Genomic DNA, 19,976 nt, shown 5'->3' with positions numbered 1-19,976 from the left:
TCGAAGCAGGTATTCAGTCTCGACTGGGCCCTTTGGGCGGTGTGCTGACCTTTGCCTTCGGTTTGGGCAGAATATGTGGTGCAGGGGCAGGAGTACTCACGCGCTGACCCAATGGAATAGAGTCATCTGAGTCGTCTGCCTCTGATACGATCTGGAGATCAGGTGAGTCTTCTTCGGGAACGAGGGGAACCTCTTTGTCGATGATGTCTTCCGGTACTGGAGCTGATCTCCTCATTTCGTGTCGACGTGCTCTCCGATCCCGGATGGTTTTCTTCGATCGGAAGGATGCACAACCTGTGCAGGTAGACTCGTCGTGTTCCGGCGATAGACAGAGGTTGCAGACCTCGTGGTGGTCGCTATGTGGAAACTTTGCTTGACATACCGGGCATCTCTTGAACGGAGTTCTTTCCATGTGGGGTAGGCAGCACGTCGTCGATAGGCCTAACGGCCCACTTCGATGACCGGAATGGAAACGATGGTGTCGAAAAGTATTGTAGTCGATGTCGAAGGTAGTTACTGGAAGTTTGTGTAAATTCTGCGCTGCGAAGTTGCTGAAAAGTGTTTTTCTGGCCGGAGCGGAGAAACTTTCATCCGAACCCAGTGGCGGAAAAAAACAATCTAAGGATGGAGCCGATGCCCATGCGCAGTATTGTCCAAGGGAGGAGTCACCTTTCTCGTGACTACAAAGACTTCTTCCAAGAAGACAACAACCTGCAATCATCCGAGCCCAACACCAGGTGGCGATTTAATGCATAGTGTACAATCTGCAGATGCATAGTGTACAATCTGCAGCTCATATGCCTCGAACATCAGTTTTACAAAACATTATAAAACTGCAAATTCACCATGTCAGTTCATCATCTCAAATGTAGCAAACTACAATTCATAGAAGAACAAATCAGTTACATTTGCAGTTTTACTAAACTATGTAACAATACTGAAACTGTGTCCATTTTGCTGCCAGAGAACTATAATCCTCTTAAAGTAGACAACCAGTCCATGAAAGGTATGGAGCGGAGTATAGCTATCCGAGCAGTCAAAACATCTACATGAATTCTTAGTAGAAGTCCAGGAACATGAACCATGTGTGTCTTGCATGAACTGAATTGTCTTCCTAGAGTAGACAGGCAATTATTGGAACTTGTGGAAGTGCCCAAAACTGATTAGAGAACAGCTGGAGACATATATGGTTGAAGCAACTTGACTACTATAAGCAAATCATGTGGATGTTATGACTGATCAAATAACAGAACTAATCGCCATAAGTTTCAATGTGTGTAGCCCACCTTCCATACGGACTTACTGAGCTATGGTGTGCAGTGCTTCTTTTACAAAATGTGTAGACCAGGCACTGCGACAGGGCGGGACATGCGACAGCTAGAAAACCTATCCACTTCGCCAAAGAAGAAATGAATGAAGAGTATAGCAAGGCACCTTGCCATAGTGTGCCTTGTTGAAACAGGGAAGAGATTGAGAAGATGCAAGAGAATCACTTCCGCGGTCTGCAGAACAGTTTGTGCATGAGGCAAATTTCGTAAAGAGATGTACTTTCTTCGGCCATACCCAAATTGACACACTGCATGCTCAAAGTACATGCAATGCAATAGCACCTGTCAGCCCACCACTCCACCATTCTTCGCCAGCACCCCTTGGAAAGCGTTGTATAACCTGGATAGCCTTCCCCAGGAGCTCTTCATCTCACTGAAACATATGCATCCAGCTTAGTTAAAATAAAAATTCCAAGTGATGTACTAAATAGTCAAACAAATAAAACATAAATAAATAGGACACAATATGAGCAAAATACCCACTTATCCTAGAAGCTCTCACATTATTACTTTCGAATTTGATACTGCTTCACACAGACATACTTTCTTACAACCCTCTCATCCACCTTATGTTAACAGGCTAAACCTTTTTGCCCGTCACTTTTGAAGACTTGCATCGCCTAATTGCTAGCAATGGCTGTTTTCCTGTAAGAGTATATGAGTGCTGCTATTGGAGCACATCCATTCCTCCAATGCCAATTCAACATCCATCCTGTTTACCAATGACAAATGGATATATTTTTCTACCACCCTATTCACTCTCTACACCAATTCATTTGATTGAAGGTAGTATAAAGTGGTTCATACATGATGGAGCAAGAATGTCTACGATCTGGATCATTTCGTGAAGAATAAACTCTGCTATCCACTGCTATTTCTATAGACATCCTTTTTACAGCTAAAGATTTCAGCCAAAAACTTTATCAAACATTAAGTTGAACAACTGGTTCACCGGAGTGTATTAATCTATTCAACTAAAGAGTGGACAAGGTATAGTCTCTCTTCTAGCCCCCAACATAGCACTCAGTTTGTCGATAACGTGCACCAGAGCAGATATACTAGATTTTTGTGTCACACTAATGAAAAAGGTACAAGTAGAGATGCTTGCTACTATTAACCACTAATTTCTAATGAAAATGTGAAAATAAATGCTTACTCTCTAAAGTGCTTCAATGGGAAAATAAAATAGAAAACTGCCATCATCACTAGAGCTAGCTCAAATGTATCTCATCTGAGCTAGTCCTGTTTTTATCTCCTAAAAAGGAGTGTGGCATTAACTGGGTTAGCTGTCAGATTAAAGCAGTGAGAGACATGTGGTGAATGTCCTGAAAATACAAGATCTGCCATAACACAAGACCCTAGCACACCTGACCCGGAGTCAGTACAGGAACTGGAGAGGGTATCAAGGGCTCAGACAGCATTCAGGACTGATTCGAAGGAAGTACCCCGACTGGAGGAACCTGCCTTTCCTTGGGGCCTGAAGGCACCCTAGTAGCCACCAGAAGTGAACCAAAGATCTGCAGCATGGACTCCACGAAGGCATTGAACGTTGTTGCTGTTGGCTAGGTAAACTTGGAGCACACTGAAATCAGTTGGGGGCTTGGCTCTGCGACCTGTGATCCCAAAGGGGGATAACTGTCTTTGTGATGCCATTGCCCCCTTCTCCTATGATACAGAGTGGCGGATTAACATAGGACTTTGACTGTGAGGCTGACCATTCACAGCAATAGCCCAAAGTATGTAAGGGTCTCAACTTCTTATGTTCGACAATTTATAGAAACGCTTCATGGTCTCAGATAGCCTTCAACTGCATGAGGCATCTGCAGTGTCACACTCAAAAACCACAATATTACAGTTTTACGGAGCCCCTAAAAATATACAATGGTTTTCTAAGCATGAGGCAGTAAGGGTTTGTCCATTAAGAATTTCCAGAAGTATATGAGACAGCAGAGGACAGCACCCTAGACCAGGCAATGTTCCGGTGTTTGTTATATATATCAGCATAGGCTCACAAAGAAAGAGGAATGAGTGAGGACCAGTGGATCTTGGTTCTTCAAAAGGAAACGTGTGGAAGACTTCCTGTGATTCTGGGGCAAATCACAATCTCCCGCTGCCTAACAAAATGAATGCGTCCATCTTTAAGGTAACTGGTGGTCTGATACTTTGGGTCGCGTTTGCGCTATATAAAACTCCAATTCCAACTCCAAATAATTAGAGCTCTTCAGAGAGGTATATCTTTGTCCAGACACAAGGGAGCACCCAGTATAAGTAAAAAAAATACACTTTCAGGCATAGAGTGATGAATAAATTATGCAAAAAAGAAGCAGAGAACTCTGGGTAGTTATAATTAGAGCGAAACACTGTGTCAAGGGTTGCTTTTATTCAGAGAACTCTGGGTAGTTCTAATTAGAGCGAAACACTGTGTCAGGGGTTGCTTTTATTCATTTCAGGTTGGCTTGGTTGGTATTTTACCAATTCAAAGCTGTAATATTGTGCCTGGAGTGATAAATGTCTTTTGTCATTTTACAGCTCGGCAAGGACAGCACTGTGCTAGTCCTATGCTTAAAACTTTTGCTGTAGAAATGGCAAAATACTTTGTCCATTACTATCTCGTCGTGGATAGCACTGTGCTAATCCTATGCTTAAAGACTTTGACGTCATTTAATAATGATACTGTTTAAAAATGTTTAATTGTCTTGTTTATTACCTCATTGTACAAATGTTATACTGCAATTTTCCATTACCAATCCTTGTAAAGCGCTCTGATACCCTTGGTTAGAGCCAGTGCTATATAAAACCTTTTAAATAAATAAATACAATAAAATGGTTGGATGAAGATGTTCTATCACTGGAGCAGGGGGTCTCTCCTTAACTAACAGTCTTCCACCTGCAGAAATACTTACGCCTTAACTCCCTCAGTGAAGACACAATCATAGCTACAACCTTGGTGAAAACCTGCAGAGCAGTTCCAAGGTAGAGTGCAAACTGATCGTGTTGGGGCCCCATGGTGAATCAGAGTTATAATCGATTAATATGGAACAGGAGCATGATGCTGGTACACCAACTAATCACCCACACTGAGGGACAGCAGACCCTGAATCAGGGCCAGCAATTTCAACTTGTACTGTCGACTAAAGATGTTTAAAGAGCATAGTTCCAATGTGGGTATGCACTCTTCACCTCTAAAACTGAGACTGTGTCAGAGAACAGTTTGAGAGAGAAGATTGTGGTACGGTGGTGAGGACAGAAAAGAGAGGGTCTAGCCTTTGCAGATAAGTTACAAAGCCAATCCTTCATGGTCATTTCACAATTGCTGGTTCACTATCAGAAGTTGATGAGGGAAGAAGGGGTGTTAAAGAGGTTCTGAGACAGCAGATCCTGTGGATAATGGAGGAAACCAGAGCTGCGGCTGATATTGGCATGATGTAGGACCACTCTTGTCCCCAAACAATGACAGAGCTATTGAAAATTCTGGACCAATTGGAAAGCTTGCTGTATGCTGTTAAGCTTGTCCTTTGGAGAAGCCCCATACAGATTTCCCAGGGGAACTGTTTCACTTGGCCCACATTCCAGAGCAAAGTCTGCCTTTCTCCCAAAGATACACTCGCCATTGAAGGGTGTGTCCATCAGCACACCATGAACATCTCACAAGACGCATGTGACATACATCCAGTCATGGCAGCACAAGATAACCACTTTGGCCATGGATCAAACCACCATAACAGTGAAATCTAGGCTGCACTTGAGGATCCCTTTAGAGATACCCAAACAACTGTTTCTCATGACCCAGAAGGTCATCTGCATATATTTATGAAGACTGATTGTGGTTATATTAGGCAATTCCCACAAAGTGAGAACATATCAGTCAAGAAGACGTGGTGTTGGCACGCCATTGAGCTAGGTTGCCTGATGCAAAGACTATCTTACCCACTGAGTCAAGTCATTTAGACTCATGATGTGAACAAGGAATAGGAAATGTGTTGAGACTTGAACTACCAAAGTCTACGGTGAAGAGTCTGTCTGCAAACCTTTTGATTCAGACTAGGTCTATGTGGGCGTTGTCTGTGGACTTGGATCGCAGGGATCAACAAAGGCTTTTCCCACGCATCTAAGAGTGCTTCAATGAATAGCAGCAAGGGTTCAGAAACTGCTGAGGATTGCTGATGCATTTTAATTATGTACTGAAGTTTGTCTCAAGAGTGGGTGAGTGCGATTCTGACGCTGAGCTTCTGATGCTTTTCATGCCAGGGAGGTATATTAACAAATGTCTTCTGACAGATGTTCTAACCAATAAGGAATGTCCTATTGTGGAGAAGTGTCAAGGCTACTTGCATTTCGTATGCCTATGTAATGGCCAGAATGTGGACTATAAGGAGAGAGGTTGTGGTCAGCCTCCGAAATGTAAACCTCTGCTTGTTCGCAGTCTCAGTGTATTTCAGGGTATCAGAATTTGATCTGAAAAGTTCCTCCAGCGGAGCAAAGGTGCTCGGTAAGGTACTCGGATAGGAGTTTGTCATTGAAATTGCCAAAAACCTTTTCTTTAATCACTCAGATAATATTCACTGATGTGGAGGCAGCACCAAATGAGCTCGGAGGACATTGTCGTAGGTATGAGGGTCAGTGCAATAATAGGCATGGATTTCCTCAGAAGCCTTGTGGAGACTGACGCCTGTGGAGCATAGAGTTGTGTGGGGTCAAAGAGAGAACCAAATGAGCCAATCTTGGGAAGTGGCCAAATGGACAGCAGGCTATCCTGAAAATGGCTCAAAGTTAGAAGGGTCAACATAAGGAGTCAGCAATGCTGGCATCATCATCATCCAGAACCAGAATGAGCTTTGGAGACGAGTAAGAAACTTGCATTGGGAACAGTCTTGAATCTCAGAATGGTTCTAGCATCAACACTGTCCCCTCGAGGAAGAAGAGAACAAATTCTTAAAGTGTCTCTAGCTAAAAGATCCCTGAGGGGGTGAGGGTCTTGTTCCCAGTCATCTGGCCAACCTGAAGAAGTGGAAGGGACTGTCATGGAGTTGTCCTTCTGAACAGAGTCAAAATAGCATGGCCTGGATTCTTGATGGCCTATAGGTGCATCGAAGAGCAAGACTCGAAAGTGAGGGGTCTTGGGCGATTGAAAGACATCACGTACAGACGTTGTGTGGATCTGATAAATACAACATAGTTTGACCTAGATGCTGTCAGTTTGTGTTGGAATTTCAGTGGTGAAACATAGAGAAGAGTTCTGGACTGTTACCTGTAGCATTAAATATTCGGTACACAGCTGGGCACCATCAAGCGACACTAGAAAGCGATTAATGTGGAAATTGTTTTCCATATCTAGTTAGGTGCCTAGAGGAGATTAATAAGATGGGGAATCTTCCGACCAGCATATTTAGCAGGAATAAATAACACTGGATTATTTATTTTTTGTAGAACTGTTAGTTTGGGAATACCATTACACTACTTACTTATCATAAGAACCAGAAATAAGAGTCTGTGCTTCAAAAGGATGAAACTGCAAGGTTTGGACCTATGAGAAAAAACAACATGGTAAATACATAACACATGCAAAACAAGTTGCACATATGTATGAATTAACTTTTTTTTTTAATACCAACAGCTTTAGAAATGCAATTACAATAAGATACTTACAGTGGAGAACAACACTGGTCAGCTGGTACCCAAACCAATCATGCTTTTTGGATACGAAATACAACGATCAACACAACAAAATAGCCACTGTTCTCTGCAACCCTAATATTAAACAACAAGGTTCAATTCCTTCACCTCTACCCTCATCAGTGCACAGGTGGAACGTTGTCTCTCTACTGTAAACCGCTCTGACCCCTTGCATCACTTCAACATTTGTGATACAAATGTGAGCACAGGCCACATTCCATGCTCTGTCACTTCTACACTTACGCCACTCATTACTATCTTCAAATTCCCCCTACTACAGATGTAGAACGAATGGGCCATGATGGGTTCACAATAATATTCGAGCACAGTTGATGCACCACCATCTCAAGCGGAATCCACTCAGAAACGATCTCCTCTTGCTTTCTTCATATTATATTCTGCATCCCACTTAATCGTGACTCAATACCCTCACTGTGATGAGCTGTAGCCTTCCATTTGTTGGCTTCTTTTGGACAGAGACTTTAAACTACAAGCAAATCAACTCACATGCCAAAACAACACAATTTCAACTCAAAATCGTAGGAGGATGCTTTTCAACTCATACTTGGATTACAAACAGATAGTTAAATCCCTTGTGCTCTTAAGCTGGATAGTGGAAACTCAATGTTCATATGGATTCCTAAAGTGGACCATGACCCCATTACATCAGCCTTATTTGCAACTGCCAGGCGTGCCATGGGCTCAAGTATGTTGGCCCACATCTCACCAATTGTTGTCTCACTTGAATATCTCTCTTTAGAAGCATAAGGCATCTTTAAACTAGCATGAATAAGCATAAGGCATCTTTAAACTAGCATGAATCTTGCATAAGGTACTCTACTCTGGCAATCTAAACTATTTTTTCCTCAGGAAGCCAATGCTACCTTTTGAGCTCTGACACGATTTCTCTGGAAGGGTCAGTCTGTATGAGAACAAAAAACGTAAAGTTACCCTCTTTTTATTTTGCATGCAGTACACAAACTGGAAGCTTCAATATCGCACATGTGAATTTATAAGCAGACAATTCTTCAGAACACGTTTAATCTGGACTCAATTCCACCAATGGTTCTTTAATAGACTTTGCCCAGGAAGAAAATAGCCCATTATCATGTTGAAGTTGCATTTCGTAAAACACTTTTGTTTTATTTATTTCCTTCCTTCCTTCCTTCTCTAATTTCTACCATCTTTCTCTTTCTTTCTTCTTTCTCCTTCCCTCCTACCTTCCTTTTTCTCTCCTTTCTTCCTTCTTCCCACCTCTTCTCCTTCTTTCTATCCCTTCTTTCCTTCCTTTCTCATAGGCCAGAGGCTGGCATACAATTGCTGAAATACAGGCTTTATTTTTATTTATGTCTGGGTTAGCCAACACCTTTTGATTTTCCTAAAATTGGGTGCATGACAGTTACTTACAGGGGTTTTCAGACATACTTCATCCATTTGCTTGTGGTTAAGTTATTTACATTTTTTTCCAGCCCACTCAAGCATGCCTCAATGGGCAAATACATCAGACCACTGCAGCCATTGACTGACTTCACTATGTGTTACAGCATGAGGAAAGGAGCACATCCACACACAACGAGGTTCCCTTCAGTTCTAGAGAGCACCAAGGTAATGTGCCCTTTTTTAGATCAAAAAATATTTAGCTTCTAAAGTTTTGCAAAAAACCATGACACCACTGTAGGAGAGTAGGGTCTGCAATCCTATGATCACCCAGATTTTTGCTTTTTGCTGCACTGGTTTACGACTTTCCCTGGCTGTGGGCCTGCTAATCAGACCCACAGCCTAGCTGTTCTCTCTATCCAAATTGTACCCAGGTACTGAATTGGCACTGGGCCCTCTCCAAGTCCCTGTACCCAGGGCTGAGGTGTACCCAGAAGTCTCCCAGGGGCTGAAGCATGTATTATGCCACCCCTGGGCTGACTAACTAAACTGACACAACTGGCTGCACGACAGCTGGGGCAAGGTGGTGTACTCACCCTTTGCTTTAGATATAGTATACCTATATCTAACCCTAAAATGGACACACAGATCTCCTATCAGTCACTCCTATGGCAGGCCTTAACAATCCTGAAGGCAGAGTGCTTGGAATCGTGTGAGATGGTGCTCTGGCATGAGCTGAGCCTGTCTGCGGCTTTCGGGATCCATCCCTTAGCCGTTTCCATGATATCGCATACCATATACTCTTAAGTGCATTATAATCCTCGCGGTTATATGCCAACTCTGGTATCGCTTTATCAAAACATGTCGAGTAAGGTGTCATACGAATTGGAATACTAACCCCTCCAGCCCACTCAAGCATGCCTCAATGGGCAAATACATCAGACCACTGCAGCCATTGACTGACTTCACTATGTGTTACAGCATGAGGAAAGGAGCACATCCACACACAACGAGGTTCCCTTCAGTTCTAGAGAGCACCAAGGTAATGTGCCCTTTTTTAGATCAAAAAATATTTAGCTTCTAAAGTTTTGCAAAAAACCATGACACCACTGTAGGAGAGTAGGGTCTGCAATCCTATGATCACCCAGATTTTTGCTTTTTGCTGCACTGGTTTACGACTTTCCCTGGCTGTGGGCCTGCTAATCAGACCCACAGCCTAGCTGTTCTCTCTATCCAAATTGTACTCAGGTACTGAATTGGCACTGGGCCCTCTCCAAGTCCCTGTACCCAGGGCTGAGGTGTACCCAGAAGTCTCCCAGGGGCTGAAGCATGTATTATGCCACCCCTGGGCTGACTAACTAAACTGACACAACTGGCTGCACGACAGCTGGGGCAAGGTGGTGTACTCACCCTTTGCTTTAGATATAGTATACCTATATCTAACCCTAAAATGGACACACAGATCTCCTATCAGTCACTCCTATGGCAGGCCTTAACAATCCTGAAGGCAGAGTGCTTGGAATCGTGTGAGATGGTGCTCTGGCATGAGCTGAGCCTGTCTGCGGCTTTCGGGATCCATCCCTTAGCCGTTTCCATGATATCGCATACCATATACTCTTAAGTGCATTATAATCCTCGCGGTTATATGCCAACTCTGGTATCGCTTTATCAAAACATGTCGAGTAAGGTGTCATACGAATTGGAATACTAACCCCTCGCCAATTCTGGCGACGGGGTTAGCATTCCACCCTTCTAGAGGGACAAGACATGTATGTAACCCCTAACCCCGGTTAAAGTCAAACAGAGCCTCAGCTCCACAAAATGGATGCTGCCACCGAGACACAAGTCTGCCCTCCTGCTGCTGGGAGTCCTCCCAGAGCAGGAGATAAGGACAAAGGGTTTCCTGCCAGGGGCGGTGCCAGCACCGTCCCAGACAGGGTTTTGTGTATTGTAGGTAGGCAGGGCTTTAGAGGAAGGTGACTGCACGTGGCACCCCGGTGCTCACTGTGCATAGGCTGGCTGGAACCAGTTCCAGGGTCACTCCAGACCCTGTGCTGGGGAAAAGCCCGCCAAGGAAGTGGGTGTAACCACCCCCCTCCTAGTCCCACCCCTAGGGCAGGACTTAGTCGCGTGCCAGCCCCTTTTTACAGGATAAAGGTAGGAACTGGCCCCCTTCCAAATCAGATCATCTTTGAATCCTGAAACTACTTTCCACGAAAGGAACTCAAGACTTCTTCCTAAGATTTCTCCCTTGTGACTAAGGAGTAGTCACCCTGCATCCGCAGGCACCATCTTAAGAACACTGCGGTCTGCTGCAAGTCTCTCCTCCGGATCAAGACTGCCCAGCTCGACGAGAACCGGCTTCCCTGGCACCTCTGACCTCTACCTACATCATCAGTCACGCTGAGATTCGTGGGTGTGACGAGACCTCGAGGGACCGGCCATCTTCAAGACTGCACGACTTCTGCACAGCAAGCCCGCCAAGTAATTTCCTGGTGAGTGCTTTGGGGTCCGAGAAGCCCCGACCCTGAGCAGCTCCAGGACCGAAGTGCAGCCTCCCAGCATCTCCACGATCTGCGTGGGGCCCTTCTGCTTTTTGCTGCTCACCGCGTTGTTTGGCTACTAGCCCGCTGGCTTGTGGCCTTCTGAACGACGCCCGACGACATCACTGCTGCTAGTCTGGTTGCTCCAGACTGGCCCTTGCTTCCCTCCATCGGAGAAGTACCCTGGACCCTCCTGGTCCGGCTAAGACGCCATTTTAGGTCCACCTCGTGGGCCTTGCATTTGCCAAGACTTGTTGCCCAATCCTGGGTCCAGCGACGTCGACAGCAAGAGCCTTCGTGGGACAGCTCGCACCTCCATCCTGGTCGCCGACAACGCCTCCTGGTCCGAGAGACTGCAGAGCCCAGCAGCGCCCACTCACCTGACTGCGGTGACTTCGCCCGGTGCCATCCTGGTGCCCACTTAATCACTGGCTAGTGATTCAAGAACTTGGTCCCCTCTGCTTTCAGGTTTCCTTCTTCCTTGATCCAGGCTTGGATCCCTCGAACTTTCCTTCACTGGTCGCCTGCCAGCAACTTCCTTCTTCCAGGCTCCTGGTCCGGCAACGAGATTCCCGACGTCTTTTCAGACCTATGCAGCTGCAGCCCCTGGGCTAGGTAACTTCGGCACTTCGGTGTCCCAGCATAGCCTCACTATCCTAGGGTCAGGATCCACTGTCGTTTTCTTCCTACCAGGTCGGGTTCGCCCGTGAACACTGACTTTGCCTTTACTAGCTTCCATAGACTTTGTCCCGCATCCCGCGTGAGAGTGCACACTCTGCACCCGAGTCCCCTAGGCCTCCTAGAAGTAATCTAACGATTCTATAGTCAAGTCCTAGCGATTCCAAAGCCTATTAGTACTGTACTTACCTGCTAGTAATTTCGCATTCCACTTTTAGAATATATGGTTTTTCGTGCCCCTCGGGTATTTGTGTATAACGTGCTAACTTAAGTATTTTCGTAAGAGTTTTGTTGTGTGCCTAGCACCCTGTCCTCATAAAGAGTACAGGGTTGTTGTGATTCTAATAAATACATTGTTTATTTTCATAACACTTGTGTGGTGTCCTTTCACTGGGTGTTCAAGGGGTAATGTGATGGTAAAACAGCTGGCTTAACACGCCCTCTAGAGTCTTAGCCTTAGACTGCTCGTATCCATGCTACTAGGATAGCTGGTCTATAAGGTTGACTTACAACCAATCATCAATAAGGGTTGTTTGGACTGATATATAGTGATCACTAGAATAGTGAACACTGCACATCAGGCCAACTTCTCACATTGGTGAGCAGTGGTGGGATTTGAGCTTGCTGTTGTTTTACCACACATGCCCTAAGAATATCTTGTGAAAGATCACATAAGTACTAAAGGTACATATAACTTAGCTTAGAATACTCTGAGTTCTACTGAACCAGCTGTTGTAGCTCCTAGGGCCTAGCACACCCTAAACTACAACTCTAGCAAGGGATCAGTAGGCAAACATATAGTGTAGGTAAGTGCACCACTTACACCTCACTAGAAAAGCATGTCTACCCAGGGAGATTCTACTGAGACTCCACTGGTCAGTGTTGACCCTCCACAGGTCACTTCAAGATATGCAGCTCTCAGTTTCCAGGAGATGAGACAAATCTGTGTCTCCAGAAAACTGAAGCAGGGGTCTAACCCCACCATTCCCTTTTTAATAGGTCTCTTAGAGACTTATGATGCGAGAAAGCTTTCTCAGCTAGATGGGAATATGCCAGCCTTAGAGGGTACCTCTGGGGATCCAGACCTCCCCAACATTGCCAATGCAGTTGAGGAGGAGGAGGATCAGGAGGAACTCTCTGGGGATGAGGTAGACAAAGGTCTTGAGGTAGTCAGAAGGCTAACCAGGACCAACTTAGACTTACTTGGGCTAGGAACTGGGGGACCCCCAGTACTAACCCGAAGTGGGCCTAACCTTGGAGTTAGGAGAGATAGATCTCTTTCTAGGGACTCCAATAGATCTCTGCACTCTAATGCCTCTTCTCAGGGGAGAAGGAATCCTCCACAGAGGAGATTTACTTCCCCTCAGAGAAGGGAGCATGAAGCTAGGATGAGACAAGCTGAACTGAGGATTGAAAGGGAAGAAATTGCCCTGGCCAAAGAGAAGCTTGCCCTGGCAAGAGAGCAGCAGATGAGTGGGTTAGCTCCCACTGGTGGCAGCCATCTCCCAAGAGATAGAGAGAAGGGTTTAGATACTAAACACCTGACTAAAATAGTGCCCCCCTTTAAGCAAGGGGATGATATCCAGAAATGGATGGCTGCTCTGGAGAGGGCCTGCACTGTGCAGTGCATTCCCCAGAGTCAGTGGGCAGCTATACTGTGGCTCTCCTTTGATGGTAAAGGTAGAGATAAGCTCCTCACTACAAGAGTAGAGGATGCTAACAATTACCAGGTCCTGAAGAATACACTGGTTGATGGGTTTGGTTTAACCACTGAGCAGTACAGGTTGCTGTTCAGAGACACCCAGAAAACTCAGTCTCAGGACTGGTCTGACTTTGTGGATTGTGCCACTAAGGCTTTGGAGGGCTGGTTGCTGGGTAGCAAGGTTACAGATTACACAGGATTGTATAACCTAATGATGAGAGAACAAATTTTAAACAATTGTCAGAACCAGTTGTTGCACCAGCACCTTGTTGATTCAGATCTGACCTCTCCCCAAGAATTGGGAAAGAAGGCAGACAAATGGGTCAGGACAAGGATCAAGCAGAACCAGAACCAGGGTGGTCAGAAGAAAGCAGACCAGAAGGGTAATGTTAAGAATGAGCAAAATGACCAGAAGTCTTCACCAGGTCCCCAACAAACCAAAGAGGGTGGGGGTCAGGCTTCCCAGAAGAAGAAGACTCAAGAAGGCCAGTCAAAAAGGTGGTGCCAGTACTGCAAAAGTAAATCTCACTGGTTTAGTGAGTGCACCAAAAGAGGAGGACAAACTCCTGCCACTACAGCCCCTAAGGCAACTGCACCCCCTAGTCCAGTCAGTAGTGGTAGTGTACCTCCCAAGGCATTAGTTGGGTTAACCTTGGGTACTGAGGGGTCTGACAACTTAGTTGGCACACTCACTCAGGCTGTCCTTGTCTGTACATGGGATATGGATATGCCCCCTGAAATAAGTCCCAATACTTTGGGCAAATACAGGCAGACACCTTTGATAAATGGCAAAATGGCTCAGGCCTATAGGGACACTTGTGCCAGTGTCACCATGGTGACACCTAACTTTGTGGACCCTGGACAGATCATGCCAGGTACTGATTTCCTGGTGACCAATGCCAGCAATGTCACTACTAGTCATAGTGTGGCAATTGTGGCTTTCTCCTGGGGTGGAGTGAAGGGACAAAAGAAAGTTGTAGTCAGTTCAGACCTCCCAGTTGATTGTTTGTTGGGCAATGATTTGGAGTCATCACAATGGTCAGAAGTGGAGCAGAGGACTCACATGGAGATGTTAGGCTTACCAGCACATGTGCTTGCTGTGACTAGGTCACAGGCCAGAAGATGCCCCACTGAACAGGTGCTAGATCCTGAAATTAAGGACCAGACACCTTCCAAGAAGAAGAGCAGTAAGGGTAAGGCTTTGCCTTCCCCCTTTCCCCAGGTTGAGGATCAAGTCTCTGAGGAGGCTGATCTGGAAGAGCTGAGGGAAACTGAGCCTAAAGAGCTTCAACTTGATCAAGTTGAGTTTCTGGGCTCAGGGGGACCCTCCAGAGCAGACCTGGGGAAGGAACAGTTGAGCTGCCCTTCCCTTGAACCCCTCAGACAGCAGGCTGCTGCTGAGGCTGCAGGGAATGCCACAGGTGCCCACAGGGTATACTGGGAAGATGGACTCCTGTACTCTGAGTCAAGAGACCCCAAGCCTGGTGCAACCAGGAGGCTGGTCATCCCCTTGTCTCTGAGAGGTTTCCTTCTCACCTTGGCCCATGAGATTCCCCTTGCAGGTCACTTAGGTCAGACAAAGACTTGGGACAGGCTTGTCTCACACTTTCACTGGCCCCATATGAATGAGAATACCAAGGAGTTTTGTCGCTCCTGTGTCACTTGCCAAGCCAGTGGTAAGTCAGGTGGCACAACAAAGGCCCCCCTCATACCACTACTTGTGGTGGGGGTTCCCTTTGAAAGAGTGGGGATTGACATTGTTGGTCCAATGGAACCCCAGACAGCATCAGGGCACAAGTTTATACTGGTGGTGGTGGATCATGCCACCAGGTATCCTGAAGCTATTCCCCTTAGGACCACTACAGCACCTGTAGTGGCAAGAGCCCTAGTTGGAGTGTTCTCCAGAGTGGGTTTCCCTAAGGAGGTCGTTTCTGACAGAGGTACAAACTTCATGTCAGGATATCTGACTGCAATGTGGAAGGAGTGTGGTGTGAACTACAAGTTCACCACACCCTACCACCCACAATGCAATGGGCTTGTTGAGAGATTCAACAGGACCCTGAAAGGGATGATTCATGGACTACCTGAAACTCTTAGGAGAAGATGGGATGTCCTGATCCCCTGCCTCTTGTTTGCTTACAGAGAAGTCCCACAGAAGGGGGTTGGCTACAGCCCTTTTGAGCTTCTGTATGGGCATCCTGTAAGAGGACCCCTGTGTTTGGTGAAGGAAGGATGGGAGAGACCTCTCAAAAAGCCTGCAACCAACATAGTGGACTATGTACTTGGTCTCCGCTCCAGGATGGCTGAGTACATGGAAAAGGCATCTAAAAACCTTGAGGCCAGCCAGGAACTTCAAAAAGCTTGGCATGACCAAAAGGCTGTTCTGACTGTGTACCAGCCAGGACAGAAGGTGTGGGTGCTGGAGCCAGTGGCCCCAGCAGCTCTGAAAGACAAATGGTCTGGGCCCCACACCATCATTGAGCAAAAGGGAGAGGTTACCTACTTGGTGGACCTTGGAACTCCCAGGAGCCCTCTCAGAGTGCTCCATGTTAACAGGCTCAAGGCATATGTTGACAGGAAGGACATGAGCTTGCTCATGGCCACAGATGAGGGACAGGAGGAAGAGAGTGACCCTCTCCCAGACCTGCTCACTCAGAATCCTGATGATGGATCAGTTGATGGTGTTGTCTTTTGTGGCAGCCTCACTGAACATCAGCAACAGGATTGCAGGCAAGTTCTGCAATCCTACAGACATATGTTCTCTCTGACACCCAGCCAAACTGATTGGTGTACCCATGATGTTGACACTGGAGACAGCCTGCCTGTCAAGAGTAAAATCTACAGACAGCCTGATCATGTTAGAGACTGCATCAAAACGAATAGTTTCCTTACCTGTCGGTGTAGTTTTGCAGCTTGAAGATCTTTCTGGATTCACTATGCTGTGCATTATTCCGCGGTCTTGTGGTTGGGTCCGGATTCGTAGTCTTTTCTTTGTTTTTTTTTTTTTTTTTCTTTGCCCAGGTGGGCGTCGGCGTCACACCCCCTTTGGGTGTATTTCCGGTGACGTCGGCATGCTTCCTGCGGAAGCTCCCACTCTTGGACGCCATCTTCGGGTTCTTTTTTTCCGTGTTTCTTTCGTTTCCGAAGTAATGGCAATGTTCATCTTAGTTTGTATTTACCGCTTTGTACTTTCAAAGTCTATTCTTTAGTTAACCACCTCTTCTCTCTCCAGCCTCATCTTTCTGGCGGAGGTGGGTGGGTTCGCTAGTGAATCCAGAAAGATCTTCTGTAAAAAGTTCAATCGGGTCGAGGACAATCGATATTTGCCCGGCGGTATTGCCTCTGTGACCCTCTAGTTATTTAAATCAATGAAGAGGCAGGCGCTGGAGACTGGAAAGCAGGAAACAAGGTTTTTTATTCTCTCCGGAGGAGAACACAACGAAACGGACAGAAGGTATCGTTCTGAGGTGCTCTAACTGTATTTCTGAGGCCTGGCCTCTTATATCCACATTTATGACTTTATTGCAGATTACACATACATGTTTAAAGCTTTGATATACGGAAAAGACATTCTCGGAACTCCCCTTTGGGCCCGTTCCCACACACATTTACAGTTAAAGTCCCCACCCTAGTCACAACAGGTGATGAGCATCGCGCAGCTGGATAATCCGCCGATTCATGGAATGTGGGGAGTCTGATCGGATCTCATGGGGTGGGGGGCTTTGATCAACCCGGGGATTCTTTGATGGGGGAAGCTTTCTATTGCACGGGGAGGGGCAAGGATGGTATCGGCAGAGCTGGGTGTCGGCTTGGGAACGGGGAGGAAAAACGGGCACACGGGGAAAAAGGGGGTTTGCATCTAAGGGCCGGAGATCATGAAAGGAAAGCAGGGAGGTGTCGCGCTGGGAACAGGATGAGGGCCTGGGGCAGAGCAGCGCCGAAGAGGGGTTTATGACTCAAGGCAGGTGCAAGCAGGGGGTGGTCAGCGTGCAGGCTTAGCGAAGGCAAAGGGCTATGTCAGGGGCCAGCGGCATGCAAAAGGGTTTGTTCTGATCGGGGCATCTTAAAATGGCGGGCGCGCACGACAAAAGTGTGGCATCAGGGGAAGAGGCAAGATGGCGCAGATAATGTTCACCAAAACGCACTAATTTTCCACACTTCAAGCTGCAAAACTACACCGACAGGTAAGAAAACTATTCGTTTTGCAGCGTGAATCTTTCTGGATTCACTATGCTGTGCATAGATTTTGTAGCGGTTTCTCATCTCTGTGGCGGCTGGGTGGAAGATGAGCGTTGGGTGTTGAATATGTGCTGTAGCACCTTCTGTCCCACTTGAGCTTCCTTGTTCATTTGTATGTCCACACAGTAGTGCTTCGTGAACGTGTGCACCGAAGCCCATGTTGCCGCCAGGCATATGTCCTCTATGGGTGTGTTAGCCAGGAAGGCGATTGTAGCGCCCTTCTTCCTGGTGGAGTGGGCACGCGTCCCCTCAGCCAGTTCCTGTCCTGCCCGTTTGTGGCAGAGTTGGATTGTTTGTGCGATCCATCGTGCAATGGTCCTTTTGGTTACTGCTTTGCCCATGAAGCTGTTTGCGAAGGACACAAAAAACTGTTTCGTTTTCCTGTGCCCCTTTGTCCTTTCAATGTAGTGCATGACTGCCCTTCTGGCGTCCAGGGTGTGCAGAGCTCTCTCTGCGCTGGTTGTGGGTTTTTGGAAAAAACTCGGTATCTGTATCGACTGGTTCATGTGAAAATTGGATACCACCTTCGGCATGAAGTGTGGGTCAGTCCTCATCACAACTCTATCGTTGTGTATTTGTATGTATGGTTCTTGTAGCGTCAGCGCTTGAAGCTCGCTTACTCTGCGTAAGGACGTTATCGCAACCAGGAAGGCTGTTTTCATAGTTAGCATCTTTAGGGAGGCCTTGTGAAGTGGTTCAAAGGGCTCTTTCATGAGTTCCGTTAGGACTGTGTTCAAGTTCCATGCAGGTTGGGTGGTGCGATCCTTTTCGCTCCTTCTAGGAATCTCTTCACCACCTGTGATGTGAAGAAGCTCCTGCACGTTTCTCCCCTTGTGTAGGCTACTATCGCTGCCAAGTGAACTCTTAACGAGGATGAGCTAAGGTTCTTCTCCAGTAAGTGCGTCAGGTACCTTAGCACTGTGGAGTCCCTCTTCATCTTATTGTGGAGTCTTTCCTGTCTGCACCATATTGTGAATCTTTTCCATTTCGCAACGTAGCACTTTCGAGTGCTGGGCCTTCGTGCCTCCCGAAGTACCCTCAGGGTGCTTTCTGGTAGTCTCAAATGTGCGAACTCTATGTCCTCAGGAGCCACGCTACTAGGCTCATGCTCTCTGGCTCTGGATGCAGTACCTCTCCGTTCTGCATGGACAGTAGATCTTTCCTCCTGCTGAATCTGTGGGGTGCACACTGTGTCATCTCCATGATCTGCGAGTACCAGGTCTGCCTCGCCCACTGCGGTGCGACCAGTATCAGTGTCATGTTGCTCGCTCTGCATTTGCTCAGTACTCTGTGCATCAGTGGTATCGGGGGAAAGGCGTAGGCAAATGTCCTTGACCAATCTATCCATAGGGCATTCCCCAGTGTCCCCTCCTCGGGCTGCCTGGATGCGAAGTTTTGGCATTTTGCATTCTGGCGTGTGGCAAACAGGTCCACCGATGGTGTCCCCCACCTGTCGAACAGGTATCTTGTCTCCTGAGCATTGAGCTCCCACTCGTGGGATGCCGATGTCTGCCTGCTGAGCCAATCGGCTTGTATGTTGTCCTTCCCTGGTAGGTGTATGGCTAGCAGGTCTATCTTGAGAGGGATGGCCCATCTCCATATCTCCTGCGCCAGCGTTGAAAGCGGTGCGGACTGTGTGCCCCCCTGCTTGTTGATGTAGAACATCGCAGTGGTGTTGTCTGTTTGTATCAATACCTTGTGCTTGTACAGTCTTGTTTGAAAGGCCTTCAGTGCAAGGAAGATTGTCTTCAATTCTAAGTAATTGATGTGCTTTGTGGCATCCGTCGGTGTCCACAGTCCCCTCACCTTGAGCTCCTCCATGTGAGCGCCCCATCCCTTGTGATGGTCACTGTTGGCGTTGGGGGCGTTAGAGGCTTTCCCCTTGCTATGTTCTCCATGGTCCACCATGTCATCTCCTTCTGCACTGCGTGCGTTACAACCACTAGATCCTCCCAACTGCCTGTAGCTTGTGACCATTGCTCCTGTAGCCATTCTTGAATGGGTCTCATGTGGAGTCGTACATTCGGTACCAGGTGGATGCATGATGCCATCATCCCCATGATCTTGCTCGCCGTCCTCACTGTCCGAGCTTGTCCCTTCCGGTAGAGGCGAGTTTCCTTCACCAGCGCCCTCGCCCTCTTCTCGCTGGGGAACACCTTGCCCTGTAAGGTGTTGATCTGTGCTCCCAGGAAGATCTTCACTTGTTCCGGCTCCATTGATGATTTCTTCCAATGGATGGAGAACCCCAGGTTTATGAGCGTGCTGGTCACTGTATGTGCGTGCAGCTTGCATTTCTGGTATGAGTTTGCTTTCACCAGCCAGTCGTCCAGGTAAGGGTATACATGTATCCCCTGCCTTCTTAGGTGCGCCGCGACTGCTGCGAGGCACTTTGTGAAAACTCTTGGTGCCGATTTTAGACCGAAGGCCAGTGTCGTG

At 47.0% G+C, this 19,976-nt stretch overlaps 1 protein-coding gene across 2 annotated transcripts in view; it reads right to left on the bottom strand.

The window, feature by feature from the left end:
- Positions 1 to 19,976, bottom strand: part of PWP1 (PWP1 homolog, endonuclein) — a 460,981-nt gene that overhangs the window by 163,984 nt on the left and 277,021 nt on the right. For both annotated transcript variants that reach the window (XM_078673945.1, XM_078673946.1), the window contains exon 10: positions 6,791 to 6,852. In XM_078673945.1, the coding sequence (XP_078530071.1) occupies positions 6,791 to 6,852 (62 nt within the window). The remainder of the gene's footprint in view (positions 1 to 6,790; positions 6,853 to 19,976) is intronic.

Source organism: Lissotriton helveticus, chromosome 1_1 (genome assembly GCF_964261635.1).
Source record: "Lissotriton helveticus chromosome 1_1, aLisHel1.1, whole genome shotgun sequence".
NCBI lineage: Eukaryota > Metazoa > Chordata > Amphibia > Caudata > Salamandridae > Lissotriton > Lissotriton helveticus.
The sequence above is the reverse complement of the archived record's forward strand: the minus strand, read 5'-3'. Positions and strand labels throughout refer to the sequence as shown.